The 25,255-nt window shown below is 44.2% G+C and overlaps 1 protein-coding gene and 1 long non-coding RNA gene across 3 annotated transcripts; one reads left to right on the top strand and one right to left on the bottom strand.

Moving 5' to 3' along the window:
• The first annotated feature begins 5,579 nt into the window (after positions 1 to 5,579).
• On the top strand, positions 5,580 to 16,127 carry LOC119231749 (uncharacterized). 2 transcript variants are annotated; one of them, XR_008549512.1, is made up of 6 exons: positions 5,580 to 5,669; positions 7,358 to 7,569; positions 10,603 to 10,693; positions 10,794 to 10,878; positions 12,950 to 13,111; positions 15,527 to 16,127. It is a non-coding gene; the product is annotated as an uncharacterized LOC119231749 (long non-coding RNA). The 2 variants fall into 2 exon arrangements; XR_005121939.2 differs by having other exon boundaries at positions 7,358 to 7,573.
• Positions 16,128 to 22,218: 6,091 nt separating this feature from the next.
• FOXB2 (forkhead box B2) lies at positions 22,219 to 23,514 on the bottom strand. Its single transcript, XM_037491453.1, has one exon. The coding sequence runs from the start codon at positions 23,512 to 23,514 to the stop codon at positions 22,219 to 22,221; it is 1,296 nt and encodes a 431-aa protein (XP_037347350.1).
• Between the last annotated feature and the right edge of the window lie 1,741 nt (positions 23,515 to 25,255).

Here is a 25,255-nt window from a genome sequence, read left to right as displayed (position 1 = left end):
ATGGATGATTTTACCGAATGCCAGGGGGAAGGGTTGGATTAGGCTTAATCAAATAATAAAACAAAACAAAATCTTTTGATATCTAAGGCTAGGTCAACACAGGACATGATGAAATGCAAAGCTAATTTGTGTTTGAAAAAATGCTTTAGAGGATGAAAGACTTTAAATTTTATTTTTACATTTTAAATCTAGAGTCAATAATTTATTATTTGAATAAAAAATTGCCTTGTTTTAGGGGAAGGAATTTGATATATATTTATGATCCTGGCTTGAAGTCAAAAGTCTGGTCTCTGTTCCCAATCCAAAATTGTTTGCTGGTGTTTTGAGCCAATCACTCATTCCTCTTGCACCTTAGTTTTTCTGTTACTAGAAATAGTGAGTTATCTCTGTCTACTCTGCTTTTAAAACACACTTACACACATTTCTTTACATAGAGGGAATTTGGGAATATTAGCATTTAGTTTGAGTTATACAAAAGTAATTTGTATTTTAGGAACACAATTGAGGCAAATGAATTTTATCATCCTAAGCTATTGGGGGGATGTTTTAAATTCTTTTTGGGAATTCAAAACACTTCACCCATTTGCTCAGTAATGAAAACAGTGAAAATGGAGCTTTATGCTAACTTTTAGATGAGCGGCTCTCTATTACTTGAGCATATAACATAAATCCTCTTGAAAATGAAAGTCTTCAGAACAATTTTATAAAAATTAAAGTATGTCTTGTTTCTGAGAGATAACCGCCTTATGTCATATAGTTTATAAAGTTGTCACCAGGTATTTGCCACCTGAACTCCTTAAATTTACATTTAGTACCAGTGATTGAGAATCACTTCTAAATAATTAAACACACATACATACCTCCTTAAAAGTGCAAATGTGAAAATCCTCATGTTACAAAACTGTGTAGACTGCTGCCTTTTCATGGAAGTCTAGGAGTGACTATCCTAACTTGTATTTCCCTTTCTTTGCTGTCTCTTTGCATATTAGTATTTAGGGGTAAACCCAAGGTTCTGAAATCCATAGCAATTGATAAGATCAAATACCCCCTATCAGCTTCCCCTTCCTTAAAGTATACAATCCTAAATGTTGGAAAGAGGAAACTCTCCCCAACTTGTGATCTTCACTTTAAAGATTAAATGGAGGGGACTCCCTGGTAGCGCAAGCGGTTAAGCACCTCACTATGAAGCAATCTGCAGCCTCTACAGCACAAGTTCGATCCCCAGCCGGCCATAGAGCAACCCACAAGGCGAAGCAGACCTCTCCTGTCTCCCCTGCTCCCCTCCGCAGAGTATTTCAGTCAGTCTGCCTGTTCTGTTCCCCACTCTATCTCTGTGAATCCTCTCACCTCCCATATCTCTGGCCTGTACCCCAGCTCTTGTATGCACAAATAAATAAATCTTTAAAAAATAAATATTAAATGGAGATATCTCTTGTAATGGAGTTGTATTTTCCTAGCAAGTTTAAATATTTCTATTTTTCACTGAAAATAATGTTGTTAAATATGCTGTAGGGGCATTCTACAGACTAGTCAGATTGTAAAAACTTGGTTTAGATATTTTAGGATCCCTCTCATGATCCAGGAATTAGCTATTGAGCTTCTTTTTTATGGTGATTGCTCTGAATCAGATTTCTGCTTTGATTTTTCATATCATTTATCAACTGAAAGAAAATTGTTTCAGGAAAAACCACTTGGATAAAGAACTAAACACAGCTCTCTGGAATATCTCTTGTTTACCCCACGGAAGATTTTCAACAAAGGCTGACTCCTATTGGCTTTTGTGAGGCTAGAAGGGAGTTCCCTCACATGTGCAATCAGCCAACATGCCTTGTTTGGAAACAGCCAATATGCTTTTCATCTCCAATGGGAAAAGATGTTGCTTCCCAATCCCAGCAGATGAAGGAAGCATGTATTTCTTTGCCCAGTAACATTCTCCTTATCATTTGTAAAGGAGTCACTATAGAAGGGAGTGCTGGCATTTGTTCTGGTAACAAATGAACACTTATGTCGCTCCATGAGACTGCACATTCCAAAATGCCTATTTTTTTTTTCTGAATATACCCATTTTGTTGATGAAATAACTGGTTGGTTGCTCTTTGTTTGAGATCAATAGCTTTGAGTGTGCCTTTAATTAAAAAGATGGAGATGGAGAGCATGCAAAAGATCTCTATGATATGAAATCATCTTGTCCTCAGTTAACCTAAAGGATGGATCGAGGGACTTTTTTAGTTATGACTTTCTCTTTTATTCTATTCTTTCTTCTTTCATGATCTTGAATCTCAGCTGCTCTAGTTGGAGTTAAGTCCTTGGCCCATAGAGGAGATAATTATCTATGAGATAATGTTCCTAGAACTCACTGTGACAAACAAATCAAGACATGAAATTAAAGTTGTTTTATTATTTCTATATAGTAGAAAATCTGGGTGAGGGCAATATAAGCTCCCAATTAATGAGTGATTTACCTGTGTGGTAGACAAAATAATATCTCCCCCAAATGTCTCCATCCTAATCCTAGGATTAATTTATATGACAAAGCAGCTTCTCAAATGTGAAAATGTGGAGTGGGGAGGAGCAGTTGCTGAGGTCACAGGAATCAGCACCATCTTCCTCATTCCCATCTCTATATCACCAACATCCCAAGTGCCTAGCATTACAACTCCTGCTGGGCTGTGAACCAGAATTCCTGAACAAGGGGCTTCTGGGAAGGAGGAAGGAGCTGGGTGATAATGTTGAAGGGGGAAAAAAGGACTGACGCTGTAACAGGGTGGTCCCCAGGAAAGGGGGAGGTTCCAGGTTCCCTGCCCCACCCAAATGGAGGGTGGAGCTGAGCAGGGAGAGATGAGGCTGCAGAGGAGACTGAAGAAGGAAGGAAGCAGGATGGAGCCAGGAGGGGACCTGGAGGAGGCGCATGGAGCCTAGAGACGTGTGAAGAAACTGCGCTTGGCTTTTGGTTGTGGACTGGGTGACACAGATGTGAGTGAGAGACCCGTGGGGAGGTGACAATGGCAGTTTTTATATTGATTTTGATTTTGCTCCTTTCCTTCCAGGTTTTGTCTGGTTGTTTCTGACCCTTTTCTGTGGGTCCCCACTGGAAGATGCTTTAGACTTGGGGCAGGCTTTGGGGCCTTGCTCTGGGCCGATCCCATTTGGATGGAGTTTTACCCACGAGGGGACGGGTAACTTTGGGTGCTTCATTTGGAAACTAGATTCTTTGCCTTTCCTGTATTGTTTCCTAGTTGTATTAAAGTTCCTTCCCATTAAAGTCTCATATGTTTTGTGTTGATGCGGCGGATGGCAGAACCCATTTAGAATAGGCAGGTTTGCGGGTTTTGGGCTGCCCCACTCCCTGCCCTGTAACAAAGCCACAGGAGTAGATGCTTCTATTGGTAGTGAAAAACTATGGCACTTGCTACCTTGAACTCATGGCAGATCAGCTTGGGAGTACATTTTTAACTGCCATTCTTTCCTTCTTTCTCAGCCCTTTAGGCCCTGCTCAACTTCTTGCTTGTATTTCCTGTCTGGAGGTGCCTTGCATTCATTTTCTTGGTGGCTCTAATCTTGGGCCTTGACTCTTCCGCCGTGGACCCTGACTATTTGGTGACGGTTTATTTAAGAGTTCCATTGGGAATCCTTATTTTGAAATTCTTCTCTTCCCTAATCTCTCTCTCTGTCTTCTCCCCCCACCCCCCACTCCGCTTTGAACCTCTCACTGATTAAAAATCTTTGTGCATATTAAGTTTGATTTACTTTGCTTTTATGCATATGGGTGGGCATGAACCCTTAGAATGGGCAACATGGATTTTTCTCCTTAGCAGTTTGGGGTTCCTTTATATCCCTTGGATTTTACCAGAATTGTGATTAAATTAAGGATCTTGAGATGGGAAGATTATCCTGGAGGTCCTCAATGTTATCTATCATAAGTATCTTTACAAGAGGGTGCCCCTCATTCAGAGCACTAATATCACATGTTCTAAAAAATGAGAAATCATAATTTCAATTCCTAGATTTAAGTCTCACTTAAGTCAAGGGGCAAATCAGTAGTGGGTATTTTTTCATTTTTATCTTTTATGGTGAAGACTATGCAGTGTACTAAAAATAATCCTCAATATGTAGAAGGGTAAGTAATTGGTTCTAGAACTGCCTTTTCTAGTGAGATACTCTTATAAACTTTCAGCCTGTAAATTTCTTTGGGTAGTTTAGAAAATTACAATTCGTTAGACCTTCATATATATCTGAATTCATTAGGCCTTCATATATATCTGGATTTCTGCCAGGAATCTACTCTGTAAAATATTTTAAGAAGCTTGTTGTCACATGTCAGAGAGATCTCGGGAATCTCATTCCGGACAACTCAAATTTAATGTGTATAGATATACTGTGGGCACCATGGAGCAACCTTCTATTAGGTGAGGGTGAAGCATAGTCCTGCCCAAGAGTCAGCTAGGCTTCCTCAAGGTGTTCAGACAAGCTTTTCCAAGATATATCATGTAGGTATGTAGATTATTATTGGAAACTAACATCAATAGAGGCCCCATAGACTTGAAGAGAAACTGTTATTGATGGAGGACAAGAATAGAAAGACTGGAAAGGAGGTGCCTCAAGACCAGAACCTGGCTCACAAGGAGGTGGGGGTTGAGGGTAATAACATGGACATTAACCCAGCTGTAGAGGTTGTGACCCTCAGGCACTAGTGCCTTATCACAAGGCCTTAGACCCAAGCGGGATCAGATGCTACAGGGAGTGGAGCACAGACCTGAGGGTAAAGATATGGAGATTGGGCCCACCCTAGAATCTCTGGTTCCTTCCTGGTTTTGCCTAGTTATCCCAAATCAGCAACAAACAGGCCTCTCCTTGGAGGATTGACCCCTCCCAAACAGAAAAGGACTTTATCAATGCAGTCTCTGCACAGGCTCCGGGCAGCACTTTGTCTGCCCACCTGTGACTATGCAGGTGTCTCTTTACCAACTCTCTCCCTCTGCAGGGCAGCAGCCTCTTGCCTGCCGGTGACCTGCTGCTGGGACTTCTCTTCACTGACCTCCCTCAGCTGAGGCAGCTCTCCTCAAGATCGACTGCCTGAACCATGCAGGCATCTCTTAGCAAAACCTGTCCCTGTCCCTTTCCCTAATAAACCTGCCCTTTAAATATAACTAACGTCTCTGTCTCATGGAGAAAGTCACCTGGGGAACTCATTGTGAGTCACCGAACCTGGAGCTCTGGTGAAACCTTTCCTAGAGTGAACCCAAGGACCCGAAACTCTGCAAAACTCCATCATTACCATTAACTTAATTATCTAGAAGTCTGAAGCTTGGGGCTATGATCTAGAATTGGGGTATGTCCAGGAAGTAAACTTTAATTTACTTAACTGATACTGTTAGGGGGAAAGGATGTCCTGAGCTAATCCCATACAGGCTTTGTGGACTCCACCCCCACTCCAGACCAAAGCCATCAGGACATTGGGAAAGACATATCCCGTCACCACCAAAGGGAAGGTGGCTGGGACCTGAGGGTGGAGTTAAGCAGCCAGGCTGGGTATAAAAAACCAAACACATGGGCCTTGGGGCTCTCTCGCTCTGTAGCTCACCTCCTGGCTTCACGGCTCCTGGCTGGCGGCCAGCTCTCAGAGGCCATTTGGGATTCCAGCCATTTGGGATTCCTGATCGGCGGATTGGGTAGGACGCATTTAAAACTGTCTCCCATTTTTCTCCCTGAGCTGTACATTTCCTCATTTCCCCTTCCCTTGTAAATAAACCTTTTATTAACCTTTTGTGTGTGCCTGCAGTAGAGCATCGATAAGTCCTTTTAAGCACGCGGGTAAGGACCCACAGTCAGGCACCCCATTTTGTATCGGGGCTGCCCTATAACAATAGGGCAAATTATCTTACAGAGCATCTGACTTTTTGTCGTACAAGTCATCCTCTACTCTGCTTTCAGTCCCAGTGCCCTATCCCATTCCTTAACCAGAATGAAAAAAAAACATATTTTGTCCATTTACTCTAGAATTTACAGCTATGTAGATTCTCCATATGCATATTAGTAAATTTATTCTTTTTCTTCTCCTAATTGGTCTGATACTAATTTGTTTGCTACAAGGTGAAATTTCTCCTCCATCCTTTAAAAAGACATAATCTTCTCCCATTTCCTATCCATTTTCTAGTCCTTGATGGTTTTGTTTGCCGCTTTGAATTCCTCAGCAAGTCCAGAAGCACTGCATGAATACTTTCCTAAATACAGGATAGTAACTCTTCACAGCATTGTCTGGTCAAACTCCCCAAAATGGTCTGGTGTGTTTTTCTCAATAGACATAGAATAGGCCTTAAGTTAGCTTGGGAGGGAACTAGCTATCAATCAAGGGTTTGTGAGCTTTGGAAGATCTATTACCATTTCTTTAAGAATGCAGATTATGGACTTCCCCGGTGGTGCAGCCGTTGAGCGCTGGGTTGTGAAGCTGCCCGCAGCCTCTGCAGCGCTGGTTCAATCCCCGGCTGCTCCCTGGTCACCGGAGGAGGGTCCCACATGGTGCGCGGACCTCTTCTGCCACCCGCTGCTCCCCTCAGCAGTGTACTTCGGTCCTTCTGCCTGTTCTGTTCCCCACTCTGGCTCTGGTGAATTCTCTCACCCTCCTGCACTTCTGACTGTACCCAGTGCTTGTATAAATAAATAAATAAATCTTTAAAAAAAAAAAAATACGTTTACAACTTTGCATGTCCAAGAATGCACCTTTGGGGAAAAAAAAAAAAAAAAGAATGCAGATTATTTTGTATTGAGAATTGAGAGTGCCCGGAAGGCTCGGAGGAGGTTCTGTTCTTGCTGAAATCCTTCACCTTCCCTAATCTAAGAAGAAACCATCACAGCCTATACTTCTGAACTTTTCCTAATCCAAGAAGCAATCACTACTCTCTTTTTTTTATGACATAGAAGAATGTAGTTTGGGGGTCTTACCCAGTTCTATGTTTATCAGTAAACGTATTCTCTCTGTCATTACTCTGAAAGTAATGGTGAGATCACCCCCTTTTTTGTCTGTCAGGTGAAGTCTCTCCCTCCCTGTCCTTGATGTCCCAGGTCCCAAAACACAGGATAAATATTCCTGGTCCATTCCAATATTCGTCAGAATTTACAGCCATGTAAAGGCTCCATAATATGATATTAAATTGCTTGTTTTTCATTGCTAAACCATTTGATGCAGTTTTGATGATTTGTCCAGCCCAAGAAGAACCCAGAGGGGAACAGGATGATTTCTTTTGCTTCCCGACAGCATTTTCCTCCTCATTTTCACTACCATCACTGTCCTCATCACCACCATCTCCATGGCTAGTATTTGTATGAGCTTTATTTCACAGCAAGAATTCTTTTGTAATAGGGTTGTCCCCTGGAAAGGAGGAGGTTCCAGGTTTCCTGCCCCACCCAAAAGGAGGGTGGAGCTGAGCTGGGTGAAGAAGAAGCTGCAGAGAAGACTGAGGAAGGAAGGAAGCAGGCTGGAGAACCAGAAGGAGACATGGAGGAGGCACATGAGCTGAGAGACGTGTGAAGAAACTGCGCTTGCCGTTTGGTCATGGACTGGGTGACACAGATGTGGGTGAGACTCGTGGGGAGGTGACAATGGCGGTTTTTGTCTTGATTTTGATTTTGCTCTTTTCCTTCTAGACTTGTCTGGTTGTTTCTGGTCCTTTTCTGTGGGTCCCCACTGGAAGATGCTTTAGACTTGCGGCAGGCTTTGGGGCCTTGCTCTGGGCCAATCCTGCTTGGGTGGACCTTTACCCACAAGGGGATGGGTAACTTTGGGTGCTTGATTTAGAAACTATATACTTTGCCTTTCCTGTATTGTTTCCTAACAATACAGGGCACTTTATTTGCAAAAATGTGGGGTATGATGCAGGTAACACTATTATCCTCCTTACACACCTGCCAACAGTGTGTGTTACCTAGCAGGGGCTTGATAATGTTTGTGGAACTGTTACAGGACACCTTGCATCTAGACCTATGTTGTCTAAATGTTTGTTATTGAACCCCAAGGCTAAAACTCCCAGCCAATCAATTACCAGTGAGAATCAGACACTCAACCCTGTAGAGGCTTTCTGCTTTTGGGCAAGACCTCCAGAACTAGCTGAAGCCTGGTGGCCGTACAGACATAGATGGCAGAAGACCGAACTAGGTATGGCCTAGGTCTCATTAACCTGCTAAGAAACACACTCCTGGGTTGAGACTTAACTGTTACTCACACAGGCCACTCCACATGTCGCCCATCTGTGCATGCTCCATGGTACCCCAGCCTAGAACATGCTATGGTGTTGCTCCCCATTGCCCTGCCCTGGTAATCAATAGAATAAAAGTACCCCCCACTGCTCTCAGGTCACTGAGTGTGGCTCATGGCAGGTCTTGCTTCTCTCCTATTGTGTGATCCAATAAAATGTTCTTTGCTTGAAACCTATTATTGGCTTTTCAAAATTTGTGGGGAATTAACTGGTCCAAACCTGATAAAAGCCCTTTGGAATTAGTAACAGAACTAATGTTTGTAAATAGGAAACTTGATTTCAGGGTTCTGTGGTTCTCCATATATCAGACAGGCAGAAAGGAAATTGCAGACACTAGAACACAAGTCTCTCAGGCTATTACTTGAGAGACCAAAAAAAAAATGTTTATGTAAACTCATAGAAATGATTCCAGTGATGTCTTAGTTTAATAGTAGGAAAAAGATCAAAAGGCAATGATTCCAAAAAAAAAAAGGTAGTGCTTCCTTTAACAGTACATATTCATTGGCCCTAGATCCACATGTGAAGAATAAAGTGAAATAAAAGAAGCTGGTGATCCACCAGCTTATAAACATTAAGAATGTCACTGGATGATGATTGTTGTGAAAAAAGAGCAAGAGATTTAGCAGTGTTAGTATAGGTCATTTGAAATAACATTGTTTATTATTTCCCTCAGTGGGAAGCAGGAGTAAGATTTCCTCTCCGGTGCAAAAATGAAAAATGATGGAAACAATATATAAAATAAAACAAAAAAAATAGAAGAAAAAATAAAGTGGTACAATAAAAAAAAAAGCAAAATAATCACATAGTTATTATATATGCAATTTAAAAATTAGAAAGCAGGGTGGATTTAAAGATTTATGCAGCTTTAAAAAAAAAAAGATTACCTCTCCTTATGAAACTAAAGATAATTTTCCTTTCTGGACTTTGATTTTCATCAACAGTTAATTCACAGTTAAACTGCATCAAGTTGATCCATATGTAAATTTGCACAATTGTTTCCTTTTGTAAAAGGATAAGTGGAGGGGAGGGGAAGGGATGAGAACAAAGTAAAGAGGAACCACAGTGGACTACGGTGGTGCCCTGGGGTGCTTTAATGGTGGGTGTGCTACAGTTACAATACCTGAAGGGGGGTCACATATTTCCAAAATACTAACACTTTATAGACCAATGTTAGTTCTAAGTAACTAATATCTATGGAAAACCTGGGTCACTGAGAAGCCAATAATCAGTTGGAAAACAAGGGATGGAATTTAGGCCATTGCATAAAATGTTTCCTTTAATTAATTATTTAAATTATTATTTTTTTAATTTTATATAGTTTTTACATCATTTTTCGTTTTTGCACAATGTATACATTTTCATCTTGGTTATAATCCCCATACAATTCCCACCTCTCCTTGTTTCGATCGTACTCCCTCTTCCCCCTCTGTAATGTGTCTCTGGTTTATAGTTGCTTGTTGACTTTGATTTTTGCTTTATTATAATTAGTCTTTTTCCTGGTCCCTTATTTAGGTTTTCTAAATTCCTGCTATGAGTGAGACCATCTGGTATTTTTTTTTTTTTCTTTCTGGCCTATTTCACTGAGCATGATCCCTTTCAGCTCCATCCATGTTGCTGCAAATTGCATGAGTTTATCTTTTTTGATTGTTCAGTAATATTCCATTGTCTATATGTACCACATCTTCTTGATCCAGTCATCTATTTTGGGGCATTTGGGCTGTTTCCAAAGATTAGCTATTGTAAACAGTGCTGCTATAAACATAGGGGTGCAGGTGTTCTTTGGAATTGATGTTTCTGTGTCCTTTGAGTAAACACCTAGGAGTGGAATTGCTGGATCATATGGAAGCTCCATCTTTAGCAGGTTGAGGAATCCCCATGCAGCTTTCCATAGTGGTTGGACCATTTTGTTTCCTTATTTTTTTTTTATTGAAGATGTTATTCATATTGATTTAGCTTGATGAAATTTCACAGTTCCAGGTGAGGTAGAAGTTATTTGTTCAATTTTCAAACTGAGAAATAGAGAGGCTAATTTAATAAAGTTGTTTTGAGGATCAATGTCAGACTACAAATATTCAATTTAATATTATTATTATTATTAAACTGATTGAGATAGTACATTTCAGAGATGGGATTCAAAGCTCAGCCCCATTTCATTGCACCATGTCCCCCGGCTAGTGTTCGCAAAGACCAGAATTTCTTCCAGTGGGATGTCTAAGAATTTAAAATCATCTTTCTGGTAAATTTAAATCTGCTGTAGAGAGAGTTGCCAACCAATAGTTAGGGCACCTGTAATGTGTTAACCTGAGTGCTATCAAGGCGGAGACCATTACTCCCACATAATTTCATGTTGCAGAACATGGAATGGGTAGCAGCAGATACCAAATTGGACAAAAGAAAATCTACATGTCTCTTCAGCAATCAGCTTTGAGAGAGACCAGCTAAAGGTAATTTATTGAGTGCATACTATGTGGAAAATACCATGCAGTGGAGACTATGATATACATAAAAGTAAAGTTTGTACTAATCTACAGTTCATTTCATCAGGAGAGCCAGCGACACATCCAATCCAAGCCATGCTCTACTATGGATCGCACAATATGATCCAAGATAGAGGAAAGAGATTATAATGGTGAGTGGAGGAGAGAGGAGGAAAATTGGTAAAACTTCTTGGAAAAAAGAAAAATTATGTATTTCTACAATCTATAAGACCCTATGAGAGTTGGTTTCTAAACAGACTGTAGAAGGAAAGATAACAGCAATGGTTAGATAAAAGAGAGAGAGGAAGAGAGAGAGAGAGAAAAGGGGGGAGTACTGAAACAGTAACAACTACTATGGTATGATATTATATATCATCTTTGGTGAATCCATATTTTCACATGAATTTTCTTTTTTTTTTTTTTTTTTCAAAGATTTATTTATTTATTTATACAAGCATTGGGTACAGTCAGAAGCGCGGGAGAGTGAGAGAATTCACCAGAGCCAGAGCGGGGAGCAGAGCAGGCAGAAGGACCGAAGTACACTGCTGAGGGGAGCAGCAGGCGGCAGGAGAGGTCTGTGCACCATGCGGGACCCTCCTCCAGTGGCCGGGGAGCAGCCGGGGCTCGAACCAGTGCTGCAGAGGCTGCGGGCAGCTTCGCAACCCAGTGCTCAACCGCTGCGCCAACGAGGAGGCCCATGAATTTTCAATTATAGTCAATTGCAATGTTTATCTTCTTGCGATAATACATTCTAAAAATATTTTTTAAAATGTTCAAAATTTTTTGCGATTTTTCTTTTAATATGCTTTTAATATTTTTGAGATTGGAAAAAGTTACTTTTAAGTAAATACAATGTAATACTGAAATTAATTTTAAAGCCAGGAAATTATTTCCATAAATATGTTTTTAAAATCACCACACAGTTTTGAAAAAGTTGTAAGAAATATTGCCTGGATCTAGTTTTTAAAATATTGTTCAGAACAATTTCCTCTTTTCAGCTGGCCTCCTTTACTGAATCATTTTAATTTTTATTATTTTTTTTCAATCTGTCTCCAATTACCGAGAAACATTTCTCAGTTGGTTTTTGAAAATAACAATTTCAATTTTGATTGTCAACATATTTGATTTAAATTATTGGTTAAAATAAACACAATTATGTAAGTATTATTTGTCCAGTTTTACAGATGTGAAAGCTAAGCAGAGAAGTTCAGGGGTTTTTCTAGTAGTTTCACCCTGTGGATAGGAGCTGAGTTTGAGTTTGATCCAATCCCAGCCCCATCACTACTTAAATGACCTGGAAAGAAATAATTCAACCCCTGTGGCTCTTGAAACCACTTAAGCTAACTAGGATTTAGTTATCTAATTTTTTAAAGAGTTTTTGGCAGATAGTTAACACTTTTGAACATTCATTAAATCAAGATGGAGGTGTGTATTAACAAAATTATTCTTTCCTTCAACAAAATTTTATTAAAAATTTACCATCAGGCAGCATTATATTAGACAGTTAAGATACAATGATGAAAAAGATAGATATTGTTAGGAAAACTTTGTAAAAGTTTCCACAAACATTACTATCAAACCAGGAAAATAATTTGTAGTGTGCCAAATTGTTCTTAGACGTCAAAATAATTCCTGTATGGACCCGTGGTGCACACAGTTTTCTTGACTCCTTCATTAGCTACTTGGTTTGTTAGGTACTTGAATATCCTGTCAAACTACCATTTTTAAATATAGCTTTGCTGCTTTGATAGGACACTATACAGAAATTTCTGAAATGTTCATATTTCAACTTGTGTCATTTTATGGGACACTTCATGAGCATAAGGTGAACCAATATCTTTCCAGGGAAGAGTTCTGACATTGGCTCCACTTACTGGCTACTTGGTTTTGGGCAAGTTCCTTCAATAGCCTATGCTTCAGTTCTAGCTTCTGTCAAATGAGGGTAATAAATTTAGGTGTAAATTAAAGAATTATTGTGAGGTTTCATGAGATTTAGGATATAAAACATTTTGTTCATAGAAGCTAAATTAAAAATTTCAATGAGATTTTATTTTTGTAAGTAGTTAAAATTCAATACATTCATATTACATCTGTTAGCAGAATTGTCAGATTCAGAATTTTGAAAACACTATTTACCTCCAACTTATCTGATTAGTTGGTCTCTTCCCAAAGGTAAGTTGTCTGTTTTTACCACTTTGCTCTCTTGTTTTCTACCTTCCCAAGGACAATAAGAACATTTTTGTTCCTTGATTCTTGGAGGATGGAGACCAGTGTGGCCAGAGTACTTTCATCCTTGGGGACTAGCTGCTGGACTGGGTTTATCACACAGAAATTGAACTCCATCTATAAACCGATGTAATTTTTCAAAGCCACATTGCAAGGAAGGTATGCAGAGAACACAAGCTCAAGCTGTAAGCTAAAATCAAATCATCAAGGTGTTGGTATTTGATACTCATAGTGGCTTATGTCTGGAGTATTTACAAATAGAAGGGTAGTATCCTCTAGACTGTGAGATGATCCTTAAAGTGAATGATATCTGAGGGGGCTGGAGTTAATAGTCAGAGATAACAGGAGCAACAAAGCCTCTGTACCTTCTTTGCTACTGACCAAAATAATTCCCCAGAGAGTTGTGAGACTGTCCTGGTACATGGGGGTGAGATCATAGAAAATTTCATGAGTTCCCAAAGATCAGAGGGGAACATAGCCTAGCTCATACCCTGGTAATATTTGTTTTATTAGATGCATACTCTTTAGTGCTTCAGTGCTGAAGAACAATGTATTTTATCAATATTTGGCTGAATGGCTTTATTTAAGTAAAGCATGTGTTCCCTGAGATGATGCATTGTTTGAACATCTGTGGTAGTCCCAACCTCCAAGTTTTTGATCTCAGCCTGGATACACACAAACTCAGAATAAAACCAACTCCCCTATGTAAAATGGATATAAAAATTCCTCAATGTAATGCATAAATCATGCAGCAAAAGTGTGCTATGGCAACATAATTACACTAGATTACTGAGAGAAGTGAAGTAATAGCTCCTTAAGTCCACTGATGAAAATGATTTTGTGAAGCGGTTGAATTATGATGTTAAAGGTGGGAATTGAAAGAAGACAGAACTGATTTCTAGTAGCTCATTGCTTTGATTGCCTCTGGTCTTGTTGATGGAATTGTTATAGAGCAACCCCGATATTAAACGGGTTCCTGGCTGTGGGTCCTCACCCGCGCGCTTTAAAGGGACTTATGAATACTCTACTACAGACACATGCAAAAGGGTTAATAAAAGGTTTATTTACAAGAGAAAAGGAAATAAGGAAAATGTACAACTCAGGGAGAAAATAGGGAAATAAAGTCTTTAATGCGTCCTACCCGATCCGACGACCTGGAAACCCCAAAGTCACTCTCAGAGCTGACTGGACGCTGCTGCTGGCCAAGAGCCCAAAAATGGAGAGAGCCCCCAAAGCCCACGTGTCTGCCTTTTGTATCCACCTGGCTGCTTAACCCCACCCTCAGGTCCCAGCCACCTTCCCTTTGGTGGTGATGGGATTTGGAGTTCCCAGTGTCTTTGGCTTTGACCTGGGGTGGGGGTGGAGTCCACAAAGCCTATATGGAATTTGCTTTGGGACATCCTTTTCCCCCTAACAGAATGAGAAGGTTGCTGCTTCCCAGCCCAACTTTATAAATATCTCTGTGAGGCTGACAATGGGGAGTGCTCCAATTGGGTGGGTGTGTGGAGTTTTTCTGTTTCTCTTGTGCAGCATACATCGTACTTAAAAGATTACTGGGAAGGGGATGGGTCAATTTGATAGGCACCACTGAATTTTTGAGAGCTAAGGGATCAAGAGATCTTAATGCTTTTGCTATGATGTTAAAGTTGATGGGAAATCGCTGAAAGACTAAGATGGCTGTAGCTGAGGTAAACTGACAAAAAGGAATCTCTTTTAGCACAGAATTTCTCAAAGTGTGATCTGGGGCCCAGCAACACTAGCATCACTTGGGACTTTGTTAGATCCAGCAAACTTTAAAAACTCCCTCAGGAGATTCATATGTACCTAAAATTTGAGACACAATGTTAGTACACTAGTTAGACTTCTTATTTGTTCTTTGTAAGGCAGGAGTAACTCAGGTTTGAGTCACTCTAGGGTGACCTGGCAGGGAAGAAAAGAGGAAATTTCCTAGTAGTAACTGGAATGAAGTTTTAATTTTTTTTGTATATTAAAGATTGGGATCTAATTTTGTTCTCTGAGCTGGTGAAGTAGGATATATTTGATCATACTTTGATCCTCTGATTTCTTTAGTTTTCCAGTGCAATTTTTAAAAACCCAAATCTCAGAAAAAAAAACCCAAATCTCAATGTTCTGTGCCACTTTTAGTGGTTATCACACTTCTCACATAAGGGTCAAGACATGTTTAATTTTCTGAAAACATGCATATTCTAAGTAGTTATAGGCTTTTGCATTTTTTAAATAAATGATTTCAGTGTAGACTGGGAAGATGCAGTACATGTTTACTTAAACTTATGCAAATAGTTTGCCACTACACAGAATTTGCTAAGTAAGAGAAAAGAAGTATTATATTGCTGTTTCAGACAACTGTATGTTATTTTTCACTTGGAAGGAAATGTATTTACTTTGTCTTCATTAACTACCTAGTTTCAAAGAGTTCAAGACATTGTAATAATTCATGAAATGCAAAAGATGAAAAGAGAAGAAGCTAGCAGAAAAGGTAATGAAAGAATGTGAAATTTATTTTTTAGCAAGTCTTCTTTGTCATTTTAACACTTTCATGTTTTTCCATTCCAGTCTTCTGGGACAGTGATTATCAGAAAATCCCTCAGGATTCAAAGCTGAAAATGACAGCTTCCTTTGCTTCCTATCAGAAAGATCTGCTACAATGGGGCTCAAGTTGGAGAGACAGCAGAAGGACAGCAAGACATGCAGGGCTAGATTTGTCTTTGCTACCCTTTGGTTTTAATGTGTATTTTCTATAGCCAGCTCTTCATTCCTTTTTCCCTTTTAAAAAATATTAACTCATATTTTGTTGAAATGATTGTTAAACTGGTTGGAGAAATTTTTGAGTAAGCCTTCTTCTGATCATAAAATTAGAACAACATTGGTGTATGTAGACAATCTAAAACAATCTAGAACATAAAGAAGACAAGAAAACAATGACGTGATTTCACCGATCTAAAGCTGCTGTTAATATTTGGTGTAGCCTCTTCTAGTACATTATAGGGTCGAGATAGAAGTTTGTAAACATTTTCTATATGTAAAATTTCATAAGCATTATTTGTAATGGTTGCATGATATTCCATTGTATGAAAATAGCATCATTGATATAACTTATTTAAACATTTCCCTATGGGGATTTAGGTCGATTCCTACAAAATAAAAAAAAATTAATATCAACAAATCCTCATGTGGGATGAATTCTTGAACAGATGAAATCTCATCCTTTTGGGCAATAAATGAGCCTGACAGTTCATTATACACTGGCCTCTCTAGCTAAGACACATTTTTAAGAGAAGAGGAAATACTGTTTTTAAGAAAAGACTCCTTCAGGTAAGCAGTGTTATAAATACAGTCACATATATTGAAAGAATTTTCCTGAGAGACAATCAAAGCAATATTAAGTTAGAAAATCATAATTTAAGTTAGCTTTTGGTTTTTCAGTGTTAGATACACACATCTGCCCCCTTCTCTCTCCTGTCCTCTGTGCCTTCCTTCCTCCCTCCCTTCTTTCCTTCTCTCTTTTTCCTTCCTTTTCTCATCTGCATGTTTCAATGTTGTGAGTCCTTTCTGGAATGAATCTAGTTCAGCTGGGCCTGGACTACAGCTCTCCAGCCCCCTTCCTACTAAGCATCCAACTGCAGTAACAGTAAAAACACGCAGTCCATGAAGGTGCTGACAGGACTGGAAATGACTCAGATGGGAAAGCATATTCGAAAGCATTTTTAAAACAATGCTGCAATAATGAGGTCTGTGACTTACAAGCAAAGCTTGGGTGTTTCTGCACACAAAAGACTCTTCCTTGTGGAAGGAAAAGAACTATTTGCATCAAAACAAATAGCACCAAAATATTTTCTTAGCAATATTCTTTTTAAAAGTGTTTTCATGAGTCACTAAGATAGGCTTTTAAAAAATTTTTGATTTTATAAAATCCTTTCTAAAAATGGCATTCTCAGCATGGCCTCCAATTTAAATAAAGGTTACTAATACAACTCTAGTTCTCAGATTCTTTATTCTCTGCTTAATGATATATGTGTATATCATGTGACTGTATTTGTAGATCATATGAATATATTATGGCTTAAAACTCAGAATTTGAATTTCATGGGCCATGCTAAAATTCAATAAAACTACATTTGGATGGAAGGGGGAAAGCGCAACATGTGGCTTGAATTTTCCTTAAAACACACAGGGGATAGTTAAGGGGGAAAAGTGCTTGGGACAGAGTACATCTGGAGTTTGGCCAAACTTATACCATTTAAACAACGGTTTAAGACTGAATTCAAATCCCAAGCAGATCTCTTCAATCTTCCCCAAAGGGTATAAGGTAGTTTTTCAGCTTTAAGAGATAAAGCTAGCAAAAATACTTTCAATGAGCAAAATGGGAAAGTTAGCCTTGAAGAAATTTTTTTGCCCTTTAAATTCAAGAACTTTCTACCTCCCTTTGGGCCCCCACTCATCCTTTTTTTTTTTTTTGGTGGGACCCTTGCCTGTGGCCGGGGATCGAACTGGCACTGCAGAGGCTGCGGGCGCCTCGCAACCCAGTGCTCAGCCTCTGCGCCACCAGGGGAGGCCCCCCACTCATCCTTTTTACCCACAAGAGGTTATCATTGGTTTTTGAGACCATTTCTTTAATTTTTCATTTTCAATTTTAACTCTACCCTGTCCCAATACCGCTGTGCAGAATCATCACCAAAAAGCAGTTCAACTCTTTACCACATCATTCAAGTCTGAACTAATCTTTCTGCTCATGTCATAATCAAGTATAGTGGAAAATCAGAATTCCTATCCAATGGGGGAGTGAAATCCCACCACAATTTTCAAGAATCTCTGTATGATTTGTGCATATCAGAAATGATCATTTTATTACATGAATGGAATTTAAGGGGAAACAGTGGCTTTAATCATCAAAGTTTCTTCTAAGGTATTCCATTTCTGTACTCTTCAACAGTCTTTTTGTATTAATGCCAAGCAGGCAAATGTCATCTTTGAATCCCAGGAGGACATGTGTTGATCAGCCTTCCAAACTCTACAAATGCAAAGAGGCTTGGAGTTCAGCAGTGCCACTTCCAGCTAACTAACTGGCTCTGATTCCTATGGATGCATCAGCCCGCCTCTCTGGCTGGACTAGTGCCAGTCTATTTAAGGAGCTAATTGACCACAAACTAGCATGACTGACAGGCTTTCCTAAGTGCCAGGTGCCAACTGTGCCAATTGTGGCCTTTGTGGGAGGGTCTGTTCTCCTAAAGCCCACTGTTAAAATAGTGCTGTCCTCCCTCCTTGCCTCAACTTCTCAAAGAAACATAATCAAATGGATAATTCTAAGTTGTTCTCCTTCTATCTTTATTTTAGGGATATCTACACTTAAACCTTTCTCCCTCCTCATTGCTCCTCACCTTTCTCAAGGTTCTGTGCATTCAGTTCAGTGGCTACAGATGAAGCAACTAAAACCTTTGCCATCATCCTGGAAAATAAGAGCATAATTGCATGTTCTTGCCACCAGTATTTAGCTTATCAAGAGTAATTTTACTAAATTTATGAACTGAGATGTTGATAAACTTAGAAGTGCTTCTACTTGCATCTACTTTTTGTCCAAAACTTATTTTCCCTCTACCCCAAAATATAGCTGGAGAAAGCCTGTGAGATAACATACTCGGCAGGAGGGGACGGGGGGTGTGGGTGGGGGGGAGATGAGGTGGTCATGGTGGTGGAAGGTGTTACCAAAATCTTCCATTAATGTATTGTTCTTGTTAGTTTTAATGTTCTCTATACACCCTGATTATAACCAGAGTAATACCATTTAAATGGCCTGACCCCTGTTTAAAGTGAGCACAGGATCTGAAGCCTGTCTTTGAGTAGAGTTGGGCATTAGTCTAAGACCCGATTCTAGTAAGAAACAGTGAGTCTGAACATGGGATCTTTTCAGTTTCAGAGATGGGCCAAGACTGATTCTGTCAGGTTTCTGGTTTAGCAACCTGGCAGTAATTGCTTGCTAGCATGAAGCCCTCATGTTACAGTTATGGTAGATAGATCCCATCTTGGTTAAGCAGATTTTTGAGGACTGTTGTCAGAGCTCTGACCTCCTTTGGGATAAGAACTTTGGCAAAAAGCCCTCCTCCCTCTTTGCTTATTTGTAGAAATTTCCGTATTCTCCTGTCTCAACATCACACATACCTTCCTTTGGATACCAGGGTCTCTTGGACAAGAATTTGGGTAGAATCATCTCCACCCAAGGGAAGTCAATTTGACTTACCTTCTCCTGTCTCTCTTTCCCTAACAGTACAGACAAAACTAAGCAACCATGTATCCCCCACCAAGGCTGAAGGGGTTCCACTCAGGTGGGAGCTTAAGGGTGGATTGTGATTTGGTACGGAGAGGGTTGGAGGGGAGAAAAAGATGAGAGTCAATTACTCATCCTTCTTTGTCAGATCCTCTTCTAGGGAGGGGCTGTCGCTTAGGCCATTTAGGGTGTCTGATGTCAAACACCACTTTGGCTTGTGCCATCTCCCAGAAGTGGAATCCTGGGTATGGCTAAAAAGCATACTGACCCTTTGAAGCATGGAAGATGGGGTAATCTTTTGAAGAAAGTTCTGAAATCTGAGTGATTTGTCACACCTCATCTAGAGGTCTGTGTACCTGCCTTCCAGGCACCACCTCACCCAGAGGAGGACATAGAAGCCAGACTCACTAGCCTTGTCCCCTCCCTTGACCCCCCCTTTGACCTCCCCCCGTGATATGGGGGGGGTCATAATCCCCATATCAGAATCTCCCCTTTTCTCTTTCAACAGCCTCAGGCTAGAGTAGAGGAAACCTTTACAGAACCTCAAGCTGAAAGAATGGATATACCCCTGAATTGTCGGCGCCCCCAAAGAGGCAAAGACCTGAACTGAGAGACTTCTCCCAGGCGAGGCAAAAACTAAGAGGCCCACTGCGTGGGAGGTGTAAATAAGGATGCGTAGAAACGCTATTTTAAAGATGGAACCCAAGACTCCCTCGGTGTCGTTACTGTTACGGTGTCGTCTTGTTGGCTCTTCATTTTCTTCTGATGAAAGGGAAGAGGAGGCTTCGACTGGACCCTCCGGTTGAGCCCTGGTGGAGGGTGGAGCCCAGGCCGCGGCTTGGGTGCCCCGCACCAAACCCGCGACTCTTTGTCAGCTCCTCCCGCAGCCCCACAGCTGCTAAATCACAAAGTTTGTCCCGGGGAATCTCCGACTGCGGGGCCCTGAGATCTCGGCCACCTAGCGCTGGGCTTAGGACCCAAGCTACTCCTTCCCCGGACACTCCGCTCGCGAAGAACAGCGCCCCGCATCTGTGCACAACAGGTCGCTTAAGAGGCCTCAGTGCCCTTCCTCACCCCTCTCTATTAACAGCAGCCCCGGCGCCCATCTTCCCGCCCCACAGGCTTAAGGGGGCGCCACCGTGCACCTACCCAGGGGCACTACCGTAGGCTGCCCTCGAGGTCCCCAGGAAGGAGAAAAAGGTGTTGGGTTGTTGGGTTATGGAATATTGCTATGACCCTCAAGTAGGAACAGAAAAAAAAAAAAAATCACAGTTGCAGGCTTTTTTTGTTATTTTAGTTGCTAGAATTGAGGTGACTAGAACTCAGAAAATTAGCAATGCAAAGGACAGGTAGGCTCAGAGATAATTGCGCTAACGGATTAAACGTGCATTGGAGGGATGCTGTTTCTGCTGGCGGCTCGCCTAAGAACTCACCCCTTTGAAGTTAAGAATTGAAGGGGAAAAAAAGGAGGGTCCGTAAAGTTCCCTGACCATTCATTCGGTGGACACGCAAACCCAGGCCTGGTCTCTTGAGAAGCGATACACCTTCACACTGGCAAGGGCATATCCAGAGAGAAGCTTTAATGGAGAACACCGCCAACAACACTGGCAGACATGAACTTGTCACAAAGTTACAACCCGAACGCGGTGCGGACACAAGCCAGAAGTGACTTGGAGGCGTGGAGAGCTGCCTCTTCCCTACCCGACCCCCCTTCGTTTCTAAAAGTTTGTTGGAAGTAAAGTGCTATTCCTGGGGTTCAAATAGGGGGAAGGGACAACAGCGACTAGGCAAGGTTCTTTTCCATTCACGAATGGAAACTGAAGAATTCTCCTGCAAGATGTTCGCGCCCAAACAGCACACGGATACCAAATCGGTCGCGATGTGCACAGAAGAGGGGGTCACCCTCTCTCATCAGTCTGGAAGAGGCTGGAGGGAACCGCCACCAAACTGTCCTGGAAGTTAAGCGTATCACGGCGGGATGATATGGCAGAATTTTCTTGCATTTATGATTTTGGGGGACAGAATTCCGCAAAGCAAGTGATTTTTTTTTCTTTAAAATTCCAAATGGATCGCAGCGTGGGAATTCACATTATTCATTACTTGGGGGCTCCTTAACGGTCTCATCCGATTGATGGGCAAACGAATTGCAGGTGGAAAGTCGCCTTTATTGTCTCTTTGGTTGTTTCTCCAACCTTACTTTTGGAATCTAGGACGTTGCTTTTTTTTTTTTTTAAGCCGCTGCCATTCTCTTTTGTGCAAACTAATTGATTTAGCTGTTCCTTCTATCCTTCTCGACCCTGGGGGTCATAGCCAAGAAACGTAATTGTTTCCCAAGATTCTTCGTGGGGTTCCCACTGTCCCCCCTCCCCCAAAGCGACTTTATTCATAATTCTGTGTCCTCACCACTTAACTGATAAGGAAAATAACGGCATCAAACCCTCTCTTTTTTCCTTCTTAAATAAAACGAGATTTTCTTAGTGAATCGCAGTTTGGGCTTGAATGTTCAGGAGAGGCGACTGCCCTGGGGAGAGAAACTTGGTGTCTGATGTCTGCTTCAGCCTCTCTCTGTTGGATTTCTCCCCCAGGAGCTTTAGCTCCATCGTTTCTGCTCCAGGAATAAAGGTGGAAATCCATTTCCAATTTGCCAGCGAATTAAACACCTAACCTTTGCTCCCTCCCCCATAACTTTTCATTTAAAACATCAATTACAATAAAACCTTACCTGAAAATTGGCTTTCATTAATCTGATTGTACAACATACTATAAACACAGACACCAAAAGTGTTATATTTATTCAGACCTCTGCAGATCCCACTTTCAGGTTTGCTTAAGGACCTTCCTTTCTTGCGAAGGCTCGCCGCTCCAACCCAGCCTGGTAAGGGCGCCCTCTCTCTCTCTCTCTCTCTCTCTCTCTCTCTCTCTCTCTCGGGCGGTCCGGTTCCCGGCGTTGCACTGCGCGTAGGTCTCCCCACGCCCGCTGGGTCCCCTAGGAGTGCACAAGCACCGAGTGCAGAGATCCACCCTTGCCCTCGGCCGCACTCGGAGCCGTGGACTCCAGCAGGGCAGCGGCTGGAGAGGCCGCGGCCGCCGGGCACACGGTGGACGGTGCGGGCGGTTGCTGTGCGGCTGGGGGGACAGAGAGCGCGGGCGGCAACGTGGCCACCGGAGGCAGCGCGGGAGTCGGCTTGATGGGCACAGGCACGGCAGGCAGGCTCTGGCTGGCCGAGTGGCACAGGGCCTTGACCGGCACTCCGAAGGCCCCATACTCCGGACCCACGGGGACCCCCGCGGCCGCGGCGGCCGCTGCGGCCGCGGCCACCGAATCCATGACGCCGACGTGAGGCCACACAGAGCTGACGACGTTGCCGAGTTGCCCGGGTACTGGATACCCCAGGTGGTGCATGACCGACGCCAGGGGCAGCCCGCCCGCCTGCAGCACGCCCTTGTAGTCCCGGCCGATGATGTTCTCGATGGCGAATGGGTGCTTGAAGCCCGACGTGGACGCCGCGGCTGCAGCGGCCGCAGCGGCTGCAGAGCCCAGTCCATAGGGCGGGAACTGTGACAGGCGCCCCACGCTGCCCACCGCGGCTGCAGCCGCGGCCGCAGCAGCAGCGGCCACGGCCGCCGCCTCCTGCATCTTGCCAGGGTGGGACGGCTGCTGGGGCTGCGATTGCTGAGGCGGTTGCTGGGGCGGCTGCGACGGGAGGTGCGGCGGGGGCTGCGGAGCGGCGGGCGGCTGCTGGTGGAAATAATGCACCATGTGCGGCGGCGGTGGGGGCGGGGGTGGCTGGGGAGGGTGGTGGTGATGGTGGTGGTGCGAGGTGGCGTGATGGTGGTGGTGGTGGTGATGAGGGTGGTGCGGGTGGAGAGGGTGCAGATGCCCTCCGGGCCCCGCGCCTGGCGCGCCCTTGGTGCTTCCCGCGTGCAGGTGAGTGTGGTCAGCGCGCAGCACCTTGAAGCGCTTGCGGCGCCGCAGGAAGCTGCCGTTCTCGAACATGTCGCCGCAGTCCGGGTGCAGAGCCCAGAAGCTGCCCTTGCCGGGCTGGTCTGGCCGCCGGGGTATCTTGATGAAGCAGTCGTTGAAGGAGAGGTTGTGGCGCAGGCTGTTCTGCCAACGTTGCGTGTGCTCGCGGTAGTAGGGGAAGCGCTCCATGATGAACTTGTAAATGTCGCTCAGTGGCAGCATCTTCTCCGCGGAATGCTGGATGGCCATGGCGGTCAGAGAGATGTACGAGTAGGGTGGCTTTTGGTCGCTATAAGAGCTCTTCCCTGGTCGCGGCATCGCCCCCGCTGTCTCCACCTGCCTCGGGCCCACACTGGACCGCAGCGTCGCTGTGCACCCCGCTCCAGGGGCCGGGGGGGGTGTTCGCTAGCCCCCACTCCGCCCGCCCAGCCCTGCCACCCCGCCTCCTCTCCCCCAGACGCGTCGCGATCTCTCTCTGGCCTTCTCTTAGCTGTTTGCAGGCTCCGCTCACCGCCTCCCGGGCAACTCAGCTCTCAGCGCTCGCAACTTCTGGCCCCGACGGTCGCCTACCCGCGCGAACAGTGGCGGGCGGGGCGCGCCAGCTTCACCAGCCCCTTGCAGCGTCTTTTCACGGGTGGCGGGGCACCGAGCGCTGGAGCTGGCGACGGCGAGCTGGGGAGGGACCGTGCACCTTTCCGCTCTCTCCTTCGCTTTTTTTTTTTTTTTTTGGTCCCAGGGAGGTGATGGCCAAGAGCGCTGGGAAGAACTCAGCACTCTGGCCCTTTAAATCCGAGTTGGCGCTTGGGGTCCCGGAGGTCGGGGGCGGCGCGACTCACAGCGGCCCGCGCGCAGCCTCCAGCCGGGCTTTTGATGTGTCCGCTCCGGAGTTCTGGTTTTCCAGGAGGGGAGAAGAGGTAAGGAGAAGGAAGCCCGGCTCTTGGCAACCTGCGTTTCCCTGATCGCCTGAGAGTCCCAGCAAAGCCGCGGATGGAGCCCTAGGTGGTGGCTTGGGTGGAAAGTTTGGCGGGTCCAATAGCAGGGGCGCCGGCGCGCTCGGAGAAGGGGCTGGGGCGCCGCTCGCCGGCCGCGGGCGGGTGGGGGCGACGGCGAATGCAGGCCGGGGGTGGGGCTGGCCTGGGCTGACTCCGCGAGCTGCGCCGCAGCTGCCGCGCCTCTCCCGGGCGGGTCTTGAGCTGGAAAGGCGGCGGTGGTGGCTGTGGCAGCGACGCACTCTCCTGGCTGCGTTTTGTAATGGTCCCCAGGACGCCTAGACCCCCGCAGCTCGCGCTTCGAGACTATCACATGACCGAGGCTGAGGGACTCCGCTGCCGAATGTCTTGCAGAAGCAGGGGCACTAAGGCGCCGAGCCGCGCCCCCGCCCCCTCCTCCGCGTGGCTCCGGGCGCCCCCACCCCCGGCTTCCACCAACCGGCTCTGCAGGAGGGCCGCGGAGTAGGGCGCAGAGCGCTAGCTGGTGTCTGGGAGGGGCAGTCAGCGGGGTGCGATCCTAGCTGCTGCACCCTACCCGGGTGGCGACGCACGGCAGAGGATGAGCGGACCCTGCTTTCTCCTCTCCCGAATCTTCCCCGTCCTTGCTCTGTCACCGTTCCTCTTCTCACCTACTAGTTTTGAGCTTATTTCTTCTTTTAAACTAGCCGGTCGGGGCCAAGCTCGGAGCACGGTGGCCTCAAGGCCTCTTCTCTGCCCAGAGGGTCGGAGGGAAAAGCTCATTGGGAGGAGAGCCAGGGACGTCTTCGTCAAATGCTAACTTCATAATTTTATGGCGCGCCCGCTGTATGTCAGGTGCAGTTAGAGGCGTCAGGTACGCGGGGCTGGAGACAGCTCTCCGCGCGCCAAGACCGCGGGCTAGAGGGAGAGACTGAGAGTAGCCCGAAATTGGGATGGTTGCACGAAGGGTTTGGTGGATGGATGCTCTACCGCGCTTCTCGGCAGCGGGTGGATGGGACAGGGGCAAGCATTTCTCTGGAGTGGTGACGTGAGTTGGAACCAGTGGACGAGTTGGGTGCTTGGAGGTCTTGTCACCTGGGTGTGTCGGAACC

Source organism: Talpa occidentalis, unplaced genomic scaffold (genome assembly GCF_014898055.3).
Source record: "Talpa occidentalis isolate TD23 unplaced genomic scaffold, MPIMG_talOcc4v2.1 talOcc4.7, whole genome shotgun sequence".
In the NCBI taxonomy this organism is placed as follows: Eukaryota; Metazoa; Chordata; class Mammalia; order Eulipotyphla; family Talpidae; genus Talpa; species Talpa occidentalis.
This window is presented reverse-complemented; position numbering and strand designations above follow the sequence as displayed.

What these genes read in the sequence shown, in the direction of transcription:
- FOXB2 (XM_037491453.1), bottom strand. Translation starts at nt 23,514, where the DNA reads ATGCCGCGACCAGGGAAGAGCTCTTATAGCGACCAAAAGCCACCCTAC.